At 43.4% G+C, this 19624-nt stretch overlaps 1 protein-coding gene across 3 annotated transcripts in view; it reads right to left on the bottom strand.

The window, feature by feature from the left end:
* The window catches only part of DNAJA3 (DnaJ heat shock protein family (Hsp40) member A3), a 31059-nt gene that overhangs the window by 10816 nt on the left and 619 nt on the right, over window positions 1-19624 (bottom strand). For all 3 annotated transcript variants that reach the window (XM_027117534.1, XM_027117536.1, XM_027117535.1), the window contains exons 2-6: window positions 14024-14157; window positions 8220-8303; window positions 7216-7416; window positions 6062-6214; window positions 773-920 (exon numbers count right to left, since the gene is read on the bottom strand). In XM_027117534.1, coding sequence (XP_026973335.1) covers window positions 773-920; window positions 6062-6214; window positions 7216-7416; window positions 8220-8303; window positions 14024-14157 — 720 coding nt within the window. The remainder of the gene's footprint in view (window positions 1-772; window positions 921-6061; window positions 6215-7215; window positions 7417-8219; window positions 8304-14023; window positions 14158-19624) is intronic.

Raw genomic sequence — 19624 nt, forward strand, 5'->3', positions numbered from 1 at the left:
TTAGAGTCTAATCGGGGTGACAGCTATTAGCCAAATAACAATACTAACAAATGTATCGCTACAAACAGAGACGTGTTCTTAGAAAGAAAAGATCACAGCTCCAGACAAAGGAACATCTAAGGAACAGGGAGGGTTCCAGAAGGCTCCCCTGGGGAAGTGACACTTGAGCTGGGAGCTCCGGGAGAACAGAGTTAACCTACTGAAAAGAAGGTGGACAGTGAGCTTCAGTCACCGGGGAATGGCGTATGCAAAGGCTCTGTTCTGGGAGGCAGGGGCTACGTGAAAGTCAGGAAGCTGCAGGGCAGGTAATGAGGGGGAGACTAAAAAGAGCGGAGGCTGAGACCAGCAGGGGCTGGAAGGGGAGGCCATTTCTCGGCCCCTGAGAGTCACTGCAGTGTCTTCAACAGGATGAGAGACATGACCAGACCACACAGTGGAAACACTACCCTAGGAACAGGAGCCAGTTAGGGAGAGCAGGCACAAGCTGGCCCTGGAGGCAGGAGGAGGGGGTGGTGTTGCCCGCTGGGCTGTCAGTGGGGACGACATTGGCCTTGGGACAGAAGATGGAGGAGATGGGGGAGTCCTTCACACAGAAGCAGAGCGGTCACATCGGGTTCCATCTCCCCACATGACATGGGTGCAGATTTTAAGGATAACTGGTGCAGTGGAAAACGCAAGGAGACTCTGGTTCCTCCTCGAGTTTGGGCTCCAGAAACAAGGACACGATGGCCCCGGCTCCCAGCCCCTGTGCGTGGAGGAGCCCCAGACCCACCGGCAGGCACAGGGATCACCACCTTCTTCTTCTGCTTGGCTTCTCCTGCTCCTCTGCACACCACACAAGGAGACGTGATGATGGAGCCCCGGCCACCACACCTCCGACATGTGGAGCGCATCACAAAAGGGCCTGTATTTATGGTTTCCTGATAAAAAGAAGAAAAATGGGAGCCTTAGACACCGGTAAACCCTGACAGCGAGGTCCTGGGACCACAATGTGCACGAGAAACATTTCACCAAAGATTCACGTGTTGCGTGCACATGCGCTAAAACATACTGCCGAAAGACACAGGTGCAGGAGCTCAAACTGTTAATCTGACTTAGAGCGCACCGACTTCTGAATCCCAAACCACAAACCTGATTATATGAGGCTGAAAAATGAGATGCTGCCTCTCTACAGAAGTTCCCGAAACTCCTGGGAGCTGAGCAAATATGCTTTAAAAAGAGTACCCCCCCCCATTACAAAAGGGACAGCTGGGAAAGCAGAGAAAGAAAGAGGAAAGTGATGACTGGATGCAACCCCCACCCAGAGCTGCCATTGCCCACTCCAAGGGAGAAGCAGCACTGGCCTCTCTGTCTCCCAGGGCCCCCCCACTGTCCCCAGCCCCCATCACAGGTACCCTGGGAGCAAGGAGGCAAGCTGCTCCTCTCGCAGGTACTGGTGCTGCTCATGCTCCCACCCAGGGGTCTCTTCTTCCCCACCCCCCCCCAGCCCCTCCCACCCCAGTCCTCCAGGAGCCTCCCCGGCTCCCAGCCCCTCGCACAGCTGGTGGGGCCTTACAATTTGTGGCCACTCCCATCAGCTCCTCACTGGGCACTGGAAATCGGTTACCTTTTTATTTAACCTAACATCCTTGGGGGTTTTTTTCTTGGTAAATTATCAAATACCTGTTGTTATAGCAAATCAAAGGATACAAACATATATTAAAAAAATTATTAATCTCCCCCCTCATCGTGATTCCCAAGGTGACCAGCTCTTGGTAGCTCAGTTTGAGGTGTTCTTTCCCACAACTCGCTCACTCACTCTCTCTTTCTCTCCATAAAAAACTTTTTAAGTAAAAATTTTATAATGACAATATATTATACTATCGCTCTGCAACTTGCTTTCCCTTTCATCTTCATGATACATCATGAACATTCCTCCAGACCAATATATATAGATTTCAATTTCCATTTTAATATTTAATTTTTGTTTCGGTGAAGAAAAAAATCTCTTCACATAGATCCTTCTGTTCTGATGTCTTAATTCTTTTTTCTAAGACAGATTCCCAAAGGTGGACTTGCTAGGACAAATATTTATTAAAATTAAAATTTTATGTGCTAGGTACTTCCCTGGTGGTCCAGTGGCTAAGACTCCCAATGCAGGGGGCCCAGGTTCGATCCTTGGTCAGCGAAATAGATCCCGCACACCGCAACTAAGAGTATGCATACCGCAACTAAAAATCCCGCATGCCGCAACTAAGACCCGACACAGCCAAATAAATAAATAAATAAAAAGACTTTTTAAAAAATACAATACAATTTTATGTGCTATATTTATTTGAAAAGGTCCTACGTGCGTATGGTACAAAATTCTAAAGTAGGGACTTCCCTGGTGGTGCAGGGTTAAGAATCCCCCTGCCAATGCAGGTTCAAGCCCTGGTCCGGGAAGATCCCACATGCCGCAGAGCAACTAAGCCCGTGCGCCACAACTACTGAAGCCCATGCGCCTAGAGCCCATGCTCTGCAACAAGAGAAGCCACTGCAATGAGAAGCCCATGCACCACAAACAGAAATAGCCCCCGCTCACCGCAACTAGAGAAAGCCCATGTGCAGCAACGAAGACCAAACATAGCCCAAAATAAGTAAATAAATAAATTTATTTAAAAAAAAATTCTAAAGTAAAAAATGAAGGTACGGTGAAAAGTTAAATGTCCCCCTCACCCCTGGCCCCTAACCATTCCAAGTACCTTCCATAGATGCACAGCTGTAGTGATATACTTGTGTATCCTACTTTTACAGACACACATTTCAAGCCATCCATCTGTGCATTACAAGTTTTCAATAAGCCCAGGTAGCATACTGTGCACACAGTTCTGTGGCTTTTGCTATTTTGTTTTTAACAATTTAATAATCTCAGAGAGCACTCCTCATCAGTGTATTTTTCAGACAACTCACTCCTGGTGGTCACTGAGGCTGTCCAGTCCTTTCTTATTACACACAGGCTCCAAGGGACACCCTGTACATGTGCTATTTTCCAGGTGTGATCTATAGGCTACATCCCCACAGAGAGAGGCATATGTGCAGGTGAACAGCCACTGCAGCTGTGGCCAGGGTGGTTTCCACATCCACCATCAGTGCACACGAGTGCCACGTCCCACAAGCCTGTCAGCAGGGCCTGAACCCATCTCTGAAATGTGTGGCGAACTTCAGGCATCTCCTTGGCTCCACCTGCACTTCCCTGATCGCCAGCAAGAAACATTTGCTGGTCACTTGCATTTCCTCTTCTCACCTTGATCTGTTTTTCTAATGAGCTGTTAGTCTTTTTCTCAATATTCTGAAAGAGCCCTTTACATATTAGGAATACTAATCCTTTAGCTATGTCTTGCAAATTTTTTTCCCCAATCTCAAACATTACATTTTGAGAGAAATACACTTCAGCTTGTCTTATCTCAATGTTCACCTAAGAAATGTGAAAAAAGAAAGTCATAGCAATTCATGGCCTTGGAGAAAGGACCTTAGAAGTGAGAGGGAATTAGGATCAATAAAAAGTATCTGTAGGGAATTCCCTGGCAGTCCAGTGGTTAGGACACGGAGCTTTCACTGCCGAGGGCCCGGGTTCAATCCCTGGTTGGGGAATTAAGATCCCATAAGCTGCCTGGCGCAGCCAAAAATGAAATAAAATAAAAAATAAAATAAAAAGTATCTGTAACAAGTGGCAGCAACTCAACTCACAAAACTGTAACCACAGGAATCCTCATCCTCTCCAAGAGCGCCCTCTAGAGGAATGTAAGCACAACTTCACTTTCTCAGACTAAGCTGTAGGAGTATTTACAGGTAACTCTGGGCACACCCATCAGTGGACTATTATTTAGCCATCAAAAAGAATGTTTAAAAATATTCAAAGATATGGAAAAATGCTTTCATTATAATAAATGAAAAAAGGGAAAAATTGCATGTATGATTCTGAACGTTGAAAATTATATACAAATAGGCAAAAATATATTCAAAGTCAAAAGACAAATACAACTAAAATCATTGGCAAAGGACTAATTCAATTAATTTATAAAGGGCTTCTACAAATGAATAAGAAAAAGACCAATTACTCAATACAAAGAAGGACAAAAGATGGAATACATGCAAAAAAACAATGGCTCTCAAATCTTAGAAAAGATATTCTACTTCACACGTAATAGATACCTGTATATTCAAAAAATGAATATGAGGAATGACACTATTCAAAGGTATCCGTTGTCTATAACATGAAAAAAATATGAACCACCTAGGCATCCAGCAACAGGGGCCTGCCTAAACAAACGGTGATGTGTCCATATAAAGGAATACCGTGGCCATAAGAAGACTGAAGCAGGGACTTCCCTGGTGGCGCAGTGGAATGATGGGGACACATCAAAAGAATACAGGAGCCAGCCAGAAGACACTTCCACAGGCCAAGTCAGGGACAGTTTGAGCATCAAAGTAAGTAATACTAATGACAGCTCAGTGAATAAAATAAGAATCCATGAGTTCATACTGATATGAATGAAAGAATGAATAAATAAATGGAGAAGAGAAAGCTCTTCCTTTCAGTAGAATGACAATAAACAAAGAAGGGATGTTGCAATCAGAAAAGCACCATTTAGGGAGATTGGGATTGACATATATACGCTAATATGTATAAAAAAGATAACTAATAAGAATGTGCTGTATAAAAAAATAAATAAAATAAAATTCAAAAATTCCAAAAAAACCCTTAAAAAACAAAAAAGAAAATCACCATTTAGCAACAGTCACAATAATCCCTGATTTAGGCAAGACTGATCCATGGATGCTGTAACTATTGGGTATAAGTTTGATGAGGAACAGGATATTTATATAGTGTCAAGGTACCTCACAACTTCCTTGTTAATTTCAATGGGAAAAATAATAAACTTTATAATGAAGAAACCCGGTGGACACTACCTTAACTGATTGTGAACAAATGTAACATCACCACTAATGAGACAAACTGACACCTCATGACTCCTGACATGATCCATGAAAAGGGTACTACATGTCTGGTGTTTCTGCAAAAAATGCATAATCTGAATTTTATCAGGATAAAACATCAGATGACCTAAATGAGGGACATCCTACAAAGCAGGTCTGTAATCCTAAAAAATGTCAGTTGTCATAAAAGAAAGACTGAGAAGTCATTCCCGATTAAAGGAGACAAAAGATATGACAACCAGATACTATGCAAGATCACAGACTGGATACTGGGCTTGTGGAAAAAAAGAACATTATAAGGACAACTGAAAAAATCTGAATTGTACAGATAATGGTATTGTATCAACATTAAACTTCCTGATTTTGACAACTTACTGTGGTTACGTAAAAGAATATTCTTGCTCTTAGCAAATATATACCATAGGGACTTCCCTGGTAGCCCACTGGTTAAGACTCCACACTCCCAATGCAGGGGGCCCAGGTTCGAACACTGGTTGGGGAACTAAGATCCCACAAACCACAACTAAGTTCGTGTGCTGCAACTACTGAGCCTGTGCACTCTAGAGCCCAAACGCCGCAACTAGAGAAGCCCACGTGCCACAACAAAGAGCCCGCGCAGCCAAAAAAAAAATACACACACACACACACACACACACACACACACACACACACACGTACACACCACAAATGACAAAGCAAATGGGACAAAATGTTAACAATTGGTGAAGCTGGGTAGAAGGAGTAAGGGAGTGGTTCTTCATACTATTCTATAAGTTTGAGTTATACCTGAAACTTACCAAAAAGAAAAAAATGATCACACTTCAAGCAAAATTTAAGTCCCCCTCCCCTACCCCAGGTTCAAATTATCAAAATACCCCACAATGTATTTTCAGAGAAGACAGCAGAGTTTCATTGCTTCTTCTGTATTGTTGATTAGGACAGAGCACTCCTGGGAAAATGCAGAAGATTCTAGATAAAACAGTCCCACCTAGTTATGAGCTCTCAAAGCCCTAGGTCCATTGGAGCACAGAAAAGAGGAGTGGTGGAGGGGAGCAGGAAGCGGGCAAGAGGTGGGAGGCCAGGGCCTCGGCCTCACGCTCACCATGCCGGAGCCACCGCAGTAGTGGCAGTGCTGCATCTTGGTGCCGGGCTCGTTCCCTTTGCCACCACACCGCTCACAGGTATCAGTGATGTTCACGGTGAACTCCTTGTTGACACCCTTGGCAGCTTGATTGAATGTCAACTCCATGATGTACTAAAGAAATCAAGGGACCGCCTGTTATCTCTCTTAAAGTAAGGGAGAGCACTGCCCAGCAGTTTACAGTTACTTTTTCTTTTAAAGACTTTATTTTTTAAAGCAGTTTTAGGTTTACAAAATTGAGAAGGAGGTATAGAGATTTCCCACATACCTTTGCCCCCACACATGCACAGCATCCCGTTATCAACATCACTCACCAGAACGGTATTTATTTTATCAAGGATAAACCTACATTGACACAACATAATCATCCAAAGCCCACAGTTTACATTAGGGTTCACTCTTGGTTTTGGATATTCTATGGGTCTGAACAAATGTATAATAACATGTATCCTCACCATAGTTTCATGCAAAGTATTTTCACTGCCCTAAAAATCCTATGCTCCACCAATTCATCTGTTCCCCTAGTTACTTTACTTTTTAACCTACTTGTACTTTATCAAGCAAGAATAGATGGGACTCAACTGATTCTGCCCTAGTCCTCAGAATTTTTAAGAGATAATATTTAAGTGAAAATGTACTTTTCAACAAACTGAAAATGCTCACAGAAAATATTTGTACATGGTCCTTCCTAACAACTCAAACGATCCACAATCATAACTCACATCATAAAACAACTCCCCTCTCTCTTCAATTCTGATAATGTCTGAAACAAGACATAAATATGGAAGAGGCAGGACTGGCAGTAGCTCCCTATGGATTGAGCTCTCCTAGAATAATGAGGCAGGCTCTAGATAAAATATTCACACTCTAACTATGGACTCTGAGAGCCTTAGGTGTTGCTGGATTAAGCAACTGTAAGAATATAGTAAAACTGTATGTACACATTATTATATGATTTTTCAAATACTGGAACCATTTCCTACCAAGATGGCTGCCTCCAAATCATCCCATTTAAGCTGCTTTAGCTTTTTCTTTGAGAAAAAGAATTGGTAAAATCCGTTTGCATCACACTTGGCAGCTAAAATTTGAATGATTCTTCAAAATGAGATGCTTACCTCCTGGGGCTGATGGAACACACTCTGGAAGTCTCCAAAAGAGGAGGATGAGAACTCCCCAAAGATCTTCCTGAAGAGCTCCTCAGGGTCAACAGTGGGGCCTCCTTTCCAGTAGCTCTGCCCAGAGCTGCTGGCCCCAGGATCGAAGCCAGCAGAGCCATAGGTGTCATACTGCTTCCTCTTCACTTCATCACTCAGGACCTACCGTGAAAGGCACAGCAGTCAGGTGCTCCTGAGTCTCCCAAGGTCCAGGGACACACACACCAAGCACAGACAGTGGTATTGAATCAACATAAAATTTCCTAATCTTGACAGCTGTACTGAAGTTATGGAAAAGAATGTTCTTGTTCTTAGCGAATACACACAGAAGTACTTAGGGATAGAAAGACACCACGTCTGCGACTTATTCTCGAATGGTCGGGGGGACGCACACTTGCGCACGCACACGCACACGCACACACACACACAAACACACACACAGAGCAGACGTAGGATATCCTACATATCCTGAACCCCTTCAGCACGGCCGAAGTCCAGGAAGGAGGTCCGCTTTCACTTAACTCTGCAATGCTCAGTGGCTGTTTCATGTCCGCTTCATCCCCCTGATTACATTCTACATTCCTCTAGGGCAGTGGTGGTCTACTTTTATAACACCCACCATCCCCACCAGACAGTGATGCCCTAAGTTAGGGATGGGAGGGGTCATCAAATAGGCACAAAACTGTTTACTCTGACAAGGAGTTCCGAGACCCAGCTACAAGTCCGAGTGGAGGGAGCTCTGTTAACACAGATTATTGGATCCTGTTCTTTGATGAGATTCCAAGTTAGATCTAATGTGAAAATTTTGGATCTGGGAATTTTTTTTTTCCTTCAACGAGGTGATCTTGTGGGGAACACAGCCTTCCCACTGGACCTTCTGACACAGCGATTGCCCTGGGCAGCGAGCTCTGATGCACACACACAGCGGAATGACAGTGACTCCACACACCGGTGGGCTGCATTACCTCATAGGCCTCTGCCAGCTGGGAGAACTTCTCCTTGGCTTTGGGATCATCCTTATTCGTGTCTGGGTGATATTTCTTGGCGAGCTAAGGGAGGAAATGGTAAATTACTATGGACACAAGATGATTACTAAAACTGAACCCCAGATACCAGTTACACCTCACCTCCTTTGTAGCAGTTGTCTGAGACTTTACAACCAATAGCAATTCTTAAAACAAGGTTTAAGACTTTAAAATAAACCACCTCTAACTAGACTTACTGTGATGATCATTTCAGTGTATGCAAATGTTGAGTCATTATGTTGTATACCTGAAACTAACATGTCAATTATACCTCAATAAAAACAAACTAAAAGCAAAGCACAGCCAGAATTAAGAACATACACATTGTGTTCAGCTTTCAAATTTGATCAAAAGTTTATTACAAAATGACAAACTGAATTTTGGGAAAGAGAAATAAATAAATAAATAAATAAAACTCTCTCTTCAAATCTGAGGTGTGTATACATTTTTCAACCACAACAAATCTCTAACAAAAAAAAAAACAAACTAATTCTTTAGAACTTGAGCACCTTTGTGAAAGATGCAAAAGAGTGTATCTGGTAGACTACCATCTATATAAAAAGAGAGAAAAATAACTGGATAGATAAATAGCTGTATCTGTTGTATAAATTAGTTAGAACATACACTAAGCTGAAAACACTGACTGCTCCAGGAGGGATGTGGATGAATGGGAAGGAGGGAAGACTTCTCACTGTACACTCCTTTGTACTTTTTGATTTCTGAACCAGGGGAATATATTACCTACTAAAAACACACATTTAAATATTAAAAAACAAAACAAGATCTCCCTTGGCTGTCCAGAGCACAGAGGCGAGCTGAGCAGCTCTAAATGAAGGTTTCTTCTTGGCCATGCTTAGCAGTGCTGTGTGACACCTTTGTAGGTGTTCACTATGTTTGCTACAGCTACTGATGCCTTCCAAGTCTGGGTCACCCTGATGGAGGGTGAGGAGGGCACAGAATCCTAAAGCTGAAAGCGACTCAGGAGACGTCTGGCTCCACCACTGCCGGCAACTGGCTGCTCACTTTGCTGCTGGACATGCTGGTCCTCACACCAGCACGTGGAAGGACGTCGGAGGCTGAGTGCTCAGCCAGAAGGGGGCCCTCAAGGTAGGGCAGTAGATCACGGTGGGCCACAAGGCTAGTTCCAGGCCAGGGCAAGATATACTCATGAGATCAGCACAAGTAAAAGAGAGGCCTTTTGCAGTCAGAAAGACCTGTGTTTTAGTTTTATATATGCCACTTATTGACTGTGTGGCCTCAGCTGCATGTCATAACCTCGCCAAGTCTTTTGCCATGAGGATTAAATGATGTAACACATGAAAAGCTTTTATCAATGTCTGACCCCAGTTATTGCTCCATAAAGCCTACTTTCTAAATTTCCGGTTTTAAATTACACAGCTAGGGCTTCCCTGGTGGCGCAGTGGTTGACAGTCTGCCAATGCAGGGGACACGGGTTCATGCCCCGGTCTGGGAAGACCCCACATGCTGCGGAGCGGCTGGGCCCGTGAGCCATGGCCGCTGAGCCTGCACGTCTGGAGCCTGTGCTCTGCAGCAGGAGAGGCCACAACAGTGAGAGGCCCGTGTACCGCAAAAAAAAAAAAAAAAAAGAATGTAAATTACACAGCTTTACCTGATCTATTTACTTCCACACCTAAAAACTTGGATGGTTCCCTACTCTCTCTTAAATTAAATCTCTAGTACTTGCTAAGGGCCTCACATGCCCCCTTAAGTTGGCCCCAGGCTCCATCTCTCCAATCTTCTCCCACCCTTGTATCAGGTACCTTACCTTCCAGCTCAAGAGACACACTATTCACTATCCCAAGACAGGATCTCTGCTTCCTATCCCCAAGTCTTTCCTCATTCCCTAACAACCCAGTAAATAAAAAGATATCTCAATTTAAAAATGGGCAAAGGATCTAATACACATACAGCAAATGGCCAAAAATCACATGAAAAGGTGCTTAACATCATTAGCCACCACGGAAAAGCAAATCAAAACCACAGTGAGATACCACTTCACACTCACTAGGGTGGCTTGAATCAAAAAGACAGATAACAAGTGTTTGCGAGGATGTGGAGAAATTTGAACCTTCACACACCACTGGTGAAAATCTAAAACAGTGCAGCCTGCTTGAAATAGTCTGGCACTAGAAATAAACCCACACACCTATGGTCAATTAATCTATGACAAAGGAGGCAAGAATATACAATGGAGAAAAGACAGACTCTTCAATAAGTTGTGCTGGGAAAACTGGGCAGCTACGTGTAAAAGAATGAAATTAGAACATTCTTTAACACCATACACAAAAATAAACTCAAAATGGATCAAAGTCCTAAATGTAAGACCGGACACTATAAAACTCCTAGAGGAAAACATAGGCAGAACACTTTTTGACATAAATCGCAGCAATATCATTTTGGAACCATCTCCTAGAGTAATGGAAATAAAAACAAAAATGGGGCTTCCCTGGTGGCGCGGTGGTTGAGAGTCTGCTTGCCTATGCAGGGGACACGGGCTCGTGCCCCGGTCCGGGAAGATCCCACATGCGGCGGAGCGGCTGGGCCCGTGAGGCATGGCCGCTGAGCCTGCGCGTCCGGAGCCTGTGCTCCACAACGGGAGAGGCCACAACAGTGAGAGGCCTGCGTACCGCAAAAAAAAAGAAAAAAAAATCTACAAATGGGAAATAATTAAACTTAAAAGCTTTTGAACAGCAAAGGAAACTAAACAAAATGAAAAGACAACCTACAGAATGGGAGAAAATATTTGCAAACGATGCAACCGACAAGGGATTAATTTCCAAAACATATAAACAGCTCATACAGCTCAATATCAAAAAAACAAACAGCCCAATCAAAAAATGGGCAGAAGATCCAAATAAACATTTCTCCAAAGAAGTCATACAGATGGCCAACAGGCACATGAAAAAATGCTCAACGTTGCTAATTATTAGAGAAATGAAAATCAAAACTACAATAAGGTATCATCTCACACTGGTCAGAATAGCCATCATCAAAAAGTCTACAAAAAATAAATGCTAGAGAAGGTGTGGAGAAAAAGGAACCCTCCTACACAGCTGGTGGGAATGTAAATTGGTACAACCACTATGGACAACAGTATGGAGGTTTCTTAAAAAACTAAAAACAGAGTTACCATATGATCCAGGGATCCCACTCCTGGGCATATATCCAGAGAAAACTATAATTCAAAAAGATACATAAACCCCAACGTCTACTGCAGCACTATTTACAATAGCCAGGACATGGAAGCAACCTAAATGTCCACTGACAGATGAATGGATAAAGAAGATATGGCTTATATATATATATAATGGAATATTAGTCATAAAAAGAGAATGAAATAATGCCATTTGCAGCAACACGGATAGACTTAGAGATTATCATACTAGGCGAAGTAAGTCAGACAGAGAAAGATAAATAACACATGATATCACCTATATGTGGAATCTAAAAAAAAAGATACAAATGAACTTATCTACAAAACAGAAGTAGACTCACAGACATAGAAAACAAACTTATGGTTACCAAAGGGGAAAGGGGAGAGGGAGGGATAAATTAGGAGTTTGGGATTAACATATACACACTACTATATATAAAATAGATAACTAATAAGGACCTACTGTATAGCACAGGGAACTATACTCAATATCTTGTAATAACCTGTAAGGGAAAAGATCTGAAAAAGAATAGATATATATAATTATGTATAACTGAATCACTTTGCTGTACACCTGAAACTAACAACAGTGTAAATCAACTATATTTCAATAAAAGAAAAAAAAGAAATAGCCTGGCTGTTCCTCAAAATGTTAAACATGGCAATCGGAATTGCTATGAATTGACCCAGCAAGTCTGCTCCTAGGTATATGTATATACCCCAGAGAAATGAAAGTATAAGTCTACACAAAACTTACAGAGGAATGTTCATAGCAGCACTACTCATGATAACAAAAAGGTGGAAACAATCCAAATATCCATCAAATGATGAATAGATAAATAAAACACAGTATATCCATGCAATGGAATATTATTTGACCACTAAAAGGAATGAAGTACTGCTGCATGTTACAACATGGATGAACCTGGAAAACATTATTCTAAAGTAAAAGAAACCATGGGACTTCCATGGCAGTCCAGTGGTTAAGACTCCGCGCTTCCACTGCAGGGGGTGCAGGTTAGATCCCTGATCAGGGAACTAAGATCCCACATGCCACATGGCGTGGCCAGAAAAATAAAAAATAAAGAAAAACAAACCAGTCACAAAAGTCCACATATCACATGATTTCATTTCTATGAAGTGTCCAGAATAGGTAAATCTATAGAGACAGAAAGTAGGTTAGCAATTTCAAGGGCAGAGGAGAATGGGGAATAAGGGCTTATGGTGTGGGGTTTCTTTTTGAGATATGAAAATGTTTTAAAATTGATTGTAGTGATGGTTATACAATTCTATGAATATACTAAAAACCAGTGAACTGCACCCTTAAAAAAAAAAAAAAGTAAGAGAAGAAAGTAGCTATCCAAGCTATAAGGTCTGGTCTTGATCAGTATTTGGCTTTAAAAAAAGTTTTTTTTCTTTTTGGCCGCGCCGCTCAGCTTGCGGGATCTCAGTTCCCCAACCAGGGACCGAACCCAGGCCACGGCAGTGAAAGTGCCGAATCCTAACCACCAGACCACCAGGGAACTCCCAGTAATTTTTAAAATTTAAATTGTATTTAATTTATTAATTTTATTAAATTTTAATCTTCTTGAAGAGATGGGAACATATGTATATGTATAACTGATTCACTTTGTTATAAAGCAGAAACTAACACACCACTGTAAAGCAATTATACTCCATTAAAGATGTTAAAAAATTTTTTTAATCTTCTTTATTCTGATATGGCTTTCCTATGTTTATGGTGTTAAAGTGCTCTTTCTTTCATCAAATGACATTAATAGATTGTACTTGATTATTTTTAACACCTATATTAGGCAAAATACAAAAGCTAGCATTCCTACATCGGCGCCCTTGGTCTTTAATTTTTTTTTTTATTTTGATTGTGTTCATCAGAGCAAAAGCCTGGAAACCACAGGTCTAGATAACTCACATGCCACTTTACCAATCAGCCCAATACATTCCGGGATATGGATGATGGGTTAAAAAAATGAAATAATTCTAAACCCATAAACTTTTATCTAAATGCAAAGAATGAGTACCTAAAACTTAGAGCAGCACACCTACTGACTCAGAAGATACAGAAGAGATTTAAGTACAAAAACAGCCCTGGAAAAAGATTTTTTTTTTTTTTTTTGCGGTACGCAGGCCCCTCACCGCCGCAGCCTCTCCCATTGCAGAGCACAGGCTCCGGACGTGCAGGTTCAGTGGCCATGGCTCACGGGCCCAGCCACTCCACGGCATGCGGGATCCCCCCAGACCGGGACACGAACCCGCGTCCCCCGCATCGGCAGGCGGACCCCCAACCACTGCGCCACCAGGGAAGCCCAAGATTTTTTTTTTTTTTTTTTTTAATCTCTGGTTCTGACTCTCCTTTTTTCTACAGCATTAACCAGTGTGGCCTCACGCACTTGAGGAACATGGTTCAGCAGAGCCCATCTTTACCATCTCATTCCACACTCTCGGCTGCACATAACCGACAGGTACGGGCACACACACTGCACCCGTCAGGGTCACACTACATCCACAGCATCCCTTCTGCAGTCTTGTCTGTAAAATCTTCCATACAGACCTGGTAATAAGCTTTCTTGATCTCCTTCTGGCTGGCACTTCGGGGCACTCCTAATATCTGGTAATAATCCTCTTTGGCCAAAGGGGCGCTCGTGTGGAAGGAGGCAGTACAAAGAAAAGGGTAACTTTTTACTCCTAAAAAAGAAAAAAGGAAAGAAAATCACTCTGGGAATGTACTCAACAAAAGGAAATTGTGAGCAAACAACCAGCCAGGCTATACCTGTGAAGGAGCAAAGAGGTCACAGCTTTAGGGCCTCTTCTCCTCCAAGCCCACTGGGGACCAAACTCACTGCACTTCAAAAGCAGCTAAAGCCACTGTAAACGGAGTCTACAAAAAAAAAAGTGCTGGGTGGGGCTGATTCTGCTGGATTACACTAGGGCTGTAGCCTCATTATACCTCTAAAGGAACCACCCCCAGATGGGGGCTGCACCTGGGGATGACTGAAAAGGAACAAAGCTCTCCTGTTACACGGCTGGCCGAGCACCCACCATATGCCAAGTGTTCACATAGGCCTTGTCTCACTTAAAGCTTAACGACTCCCAGGTTCTTTCCCTCCACCATGCAACCTTGGATATCTGCTTATGGGGTGGTTTTCAGAGTGTGGTCCCTGGACCAGCAGCATCATCAGCTTGCTGGAAATGTAAATTCTCAGGCCCCACCCAAACCTGAATCCAAAACTCTGGAGGTGGGGTCCAGCAAGCTGTGTCTAACAAGCCCTCCAGCTGATGATTCTGTGGCACACTCAATTTGAGAACCACTGTGCTAAATAAATGGTTCTTGGTCTTTAGAGTCACAGATCTCTTTGAAAGCATCGACCCCTCCCCTAAAAACAATACATATATATAGACACACAAGGTTAAACGGCCCTGTGCCAGAACCTCTGTTTACCCCAGAGCAGACAACCCAAAAGGGATCAAAGCACATGGTAGCCCCGCCTCCATGCCCTGCCCTCCTTTCAGGCCTCCTGCATCAGAAGCTGGGAGGAAAGGCTGACAGACACATCTACTCAACTGCCCTCTGTATGGAGCAGCGAGCCAACTGGACTGTCACCAAGTGAAGGGGGGAGAGCTGCTCTACAACCTGCCTCCTAACCCCCAACCTATCCTGTGACAACTGAAGATGGGGAGCGCAGGGATGGGAGCAGAAGGCGCCAAGTTATTGCAAAAGAGAGGGCAGGGCCACAAAAGAGAATGAGGATCATGAGGCAGCTCCAGGTTTTTAAGTCAAAGGTTCCCCTGCCAAGGAGAAGCTTCTAGATTCACCACTCATTCATTCAGCAAACATGCCTGCCAGGCACTGGGCTCCTCGCAGGAGACACAGCACGATCTTAATACTACTAGGCAATGAGGATACAAGTCTAAGCCAATGCCCTCGAGGAGCTTACCGCCCAGCAGGGGTGTGTGGGAGGCAGTGTGTGAAGTGATATGAGCACACAGGGACACAGAGTAAGAATACACAAAAGGGTCACCTAGCCAGAGTCTCTCCGCCTCCACACTGTTGACAACGGGATCAGGTTCCTCGTGGGAGGGGGAGGGGGGGGGCTGTTATGGGCTGAATTGGGTCCTCCCTCCCAAATTCACATGTTGAAGTCCTAACCCCCAGCACTGCAGAACATGACTGTATTTGGAGATGGGGGTCTTTAAAGACAACCCTACCAAAACATTGATCTTGGAATTTTATAGCTTCCCGAACTGTGAAAAAATAATTTTCTGTTTTTTTAAGCCACTTAGTCTGTGGTACTTAGTTATGGCAGCCCTGTTATCTATTTATAGCCTAACATACCTATGTATTTATTGTAGGATGTGTTAGCAGCATCCCTGGCCAACTAGTTATCAGTAGCAACCCCCAACCCCAAACTGGTAACTAAAACTGCAGATGTTGCCAGATGTCTCCTGGAGGGTAAAATCATCCCCAGGTGAGAACCAGTAAACCCAATCTCAGAAATTCAGAGGTCTTCTAAGGCACTTGCTGTTAAGCTGCAGAAATTAGCTCAGCTAAGGAGGGCTGGAATCCATCCAGATTTATGCCTGTAGTCCTGGCACTGTTTGCAATAGCATCCCCTTTTGCTTTCAAAAGTGCTCCATTCAGCAACTACATCATATGATCACCTTTGGTTTGGAGAGAGAAAGTGCTTGTGTAACTGCAGGTACTATGATATAACTAGAGATTCGAGTGTGTGTGTGTGTGTGTGTGTGTGTGTGTGTGTGTGTGTGTGTGTTTGGTGGTGGTGGTGGTGGTGGTGGTGGTGGTGGTGGTAGAGGGGTGGTTACAGATGTTGATGAGGATGATAATTAATAGGGCCTAGGAATAAACAGAAGGGCCTTTGAGTATGCTAAGGAGTCTGGATTTTATCCTGAGGGCAATAGGGAGCCACTGCAAGCATTAAACAGAGAACTGATCAGATTTGCATGAGAAAGAGCTCTCAAACAATAACAAGGATTGGGAGACAACTTAAAATTCATGTATGCACAAAAGACAACCCAGGGTGTGGAGCATATCCAGGAAGGGGTCAAGAAAAAGGAAAATCAGGAGAATAAGTAGGAATGGTCAGAACGAATGATAAAATCAGAAGCAGAAAGTAAATCCGTATTTTCAGTATCCTCCATACTTGTTTTCTGTTGCTGCACCCTAGATTTCCTGGAATATGAAAAGTAGACAGTGTGGGAGAGGCAGAGACCACTGTCGTCTTTACCTGGTCAGATCTGAGAAAAACAGCAGAGCTAGTTTCTCAGTGCTCCCATACTCAACCCCCGCTTCACTCCAGGACTGAGGGGTTACCTTGACTTATCCTGCCTGTTTCCCCCACCCCTTCCAATCCAGAAGGCAGAGGGTGGTAGTGGCAAAGGTTCTGGAAGCTGCAGCTTCTACATCATGAGAAGAGAACTCAGGCTTGGGTTAGAATGGGAGACAGTAATGTGCGCAACTGCATATAAAGACAAGTACATTTAACTAGCACAAGTTTGATGACTTGACATTATCCCAAAGGCATCAATGATTAGCAATGATTAGAAAGAGCTCACTTAATAGACATATTTTCCCCCGAGATATGACCAATAAATGTCTTGCCCATTTTAGAACAACCCAGAACAGGATTAGCTTCCAAGTCATTCCAAGAATGGCCAACCTTCCACTCTGGGAGAAGGTGTGAAATAACTACCTTCCATTCTGGGAGAAAAAGTCAGATTTAAAGTGTTGTTTTTAGGGACCTCCCTGGTGGCACAGTGGTTAAGAATCTGCCTGCCAATGCAGGAGACACGGGTTCAATCCCTGGTCCAGAAAGATCCCACATGCCGCAGAGCAACTAAGCCCGTGCACCACAACTACTGAGCCTGCACTCTAGAGCCCACAAGCCACAACTACTGAGCCCTCATGACACAACTACTGAAGCCCATGAGCCTAGAGCCCGTGCTCCACAACAAGAGAAGCCACTGCAATGAGAAGCCTGCACACCATAATGAAGAGTAATCGCTGCTCGCTGCAACTAGAGAAAGCCTGCGCACAGCAACGAAGACCCAATGCAGCCAAATATAAATAAATAAATAAATTTTTTAAATAAATTGTTTTTACATCATCTAACTGTACTGCTGGATTTGAGATGAGATCACACACCAACTTTTGGGAGCTGAGATGATGACCTTAGATGTGGTAACAGTGCACCTTGAAGGATGCCACCTCTCACAGGTGTTCAACACCTGTTACAAAACATGCCCATTGTGGGCACTGGGCTCACTTGGGGAAAAGGACAGCTGACTGCAGTTCCTTAGTAATCACCCCATGCCAGGCTCAGTACTTAGTGCTTGTCTGTCTCTCACACATACACATACACAATTATCAAAAAATGTTCCCAAACCTGGACAAATGTGATATGAACTAATTTAGCTTAATAGGTATCTAAGGAATTAGTAATTGAGCACAAAGATGTAGTCAAATTCTATTCACAACAACCTTGACATTAGAAAACGCTGGCAAAACCTAAAAACGACCACTTTTGCTCATACTGAGAAATACAGCATGACATCAATCCAAATAATCCTGAGGAAACCTGGGCAGACTACTGCTCCATCCATCCATGAGGAAATATAGGTGGCAGGAACAGAATTTAAAAATGTGACCATTCTGGGGCTTCCCTGGTGGCGCAGTGGTTGAGAGTCCGCCTGCCGACGCAGGGGACATGGGTTCGTGCCCCGGTCCAGGAAGATCCCACATGCCGCGGAGCAGCTGGGCCCGTGAGCCATGGCCGCTGAGCCTGCGCGTCCGGAGCCTGTGCTCCACAACGGGAGAGGCCACAACAGTGAGAAGCCCGCCTATCGCAAAAAAAAAAAAAGGGACCATTCTGACCAAAACCACATCCAATCTCTTTGTTCTCTGCTGTACCCCCTGTACCTAGAACAGTACCTAGCATACGACAAGTCCTCAATAAATACCTGTAAATAAAAAAATTTTCAATTAAGGAATAAGAGGCACAAAAGGATTAAATAATCCACCCAGGTCGCACACACATTACTGGAGTAGTGTTCACTGTACAAGGTAATAACAATTACTGATACTTTAATTACTGGCTTTTATGTAAGTATTAAAAATTGGATCTCAATAGGAAATTACCTTGTGTAAATTACCTTGCCAGGATCCTCTAATTAATCATCTTTGTAAGTTTATAGTTTAAATATCATTTGCACAAATTCTAGGGAACACAAACATCTAGCCCAATCCAGGCACATCGTTGGTTGTTCACTGTTTCCTCCTTCCTTCCTTATCTCACTATAAGGGAAATCACCCAACACACAGCATAAGAAACCATCATAGCTAAACACTTAAAAGGATTAATATATACTAATTCAACATCACCTCCAGCAATTAAGAAAGCAGCAGGTTTTGAATCAAGGCTCAACTACTTTCTAGCTTTGCGACATTCTTCAAGTTAACATCTAAGCCTCAATTTTTTAATCTATAAAATAGAATTAATAGCAGTGTTTATTACATGGAAATGATCCATGCCTGGTGCATAGTAAGTGCTCAATACATATTAGTTTGCATCAATGACCAAGATAAGAACTTCTTTATTTTTGAATTTTATTTTTTATACAGCAGGCTCTTACTAGTTATCTACTTTATACATATTAGTGTATATATGTCAATCGAAAGGGACTTCTAAAAAACAGTATGTCCTTCAATTTACACCATGTGGTGGAGAGCGTAAGCTATGGAAGAACAGCTCTGGATTTGGGACAACTCTCCTTATCTAACTTTATGACCTTGGGCGGGTCAACACCTCTGCTAGAACCTCAGTTCCCCACTCTTTAAAATGGGGATGATGGGGCTTCCCTGGTGGCGCAGTGGTTGAGAGTCCGCCTGCCGATGCAGGGGACACGGGTTCGTGCCCCGGTCCGGGAAGATCCCACATGCCGCGGAGCGGCTGGGCCCGTGAGCCATGGCCGCTGAGCCTGCGCGTCCGGAGCCTGTGCTCCGCAACGGGAGAGGCCACAACAGTGAGAGGCCCGCCTACCGCAAAACAAAAACAAAAACAAAATAAAATGGGGATGATGAGCCCCACCTTGCAGGGTTGTTGTTACCATCAAGTAAGAAGAAGCACAAAGTGCCCAG

The sequence above is a fragment of the Aethalodelphis obliquidens genome, unplaced genomic scaffold (assembly GCF_003676395.1).
Source record: "Aethalodelphis obliquidens isolate GAN/ISIS:26980383/991018 unplaced genomic scaffold, ASM367639v1 scaffold18, whole genome shotgun sequence".
Taxonomy (NCBI): domain Eukaryota; kingdom Metazoa; phylum Chordata; class Mammalia; order Artiodactyla; family Delphinidae; genus Aethalodelphis; species Aethalodelphis obliquidens.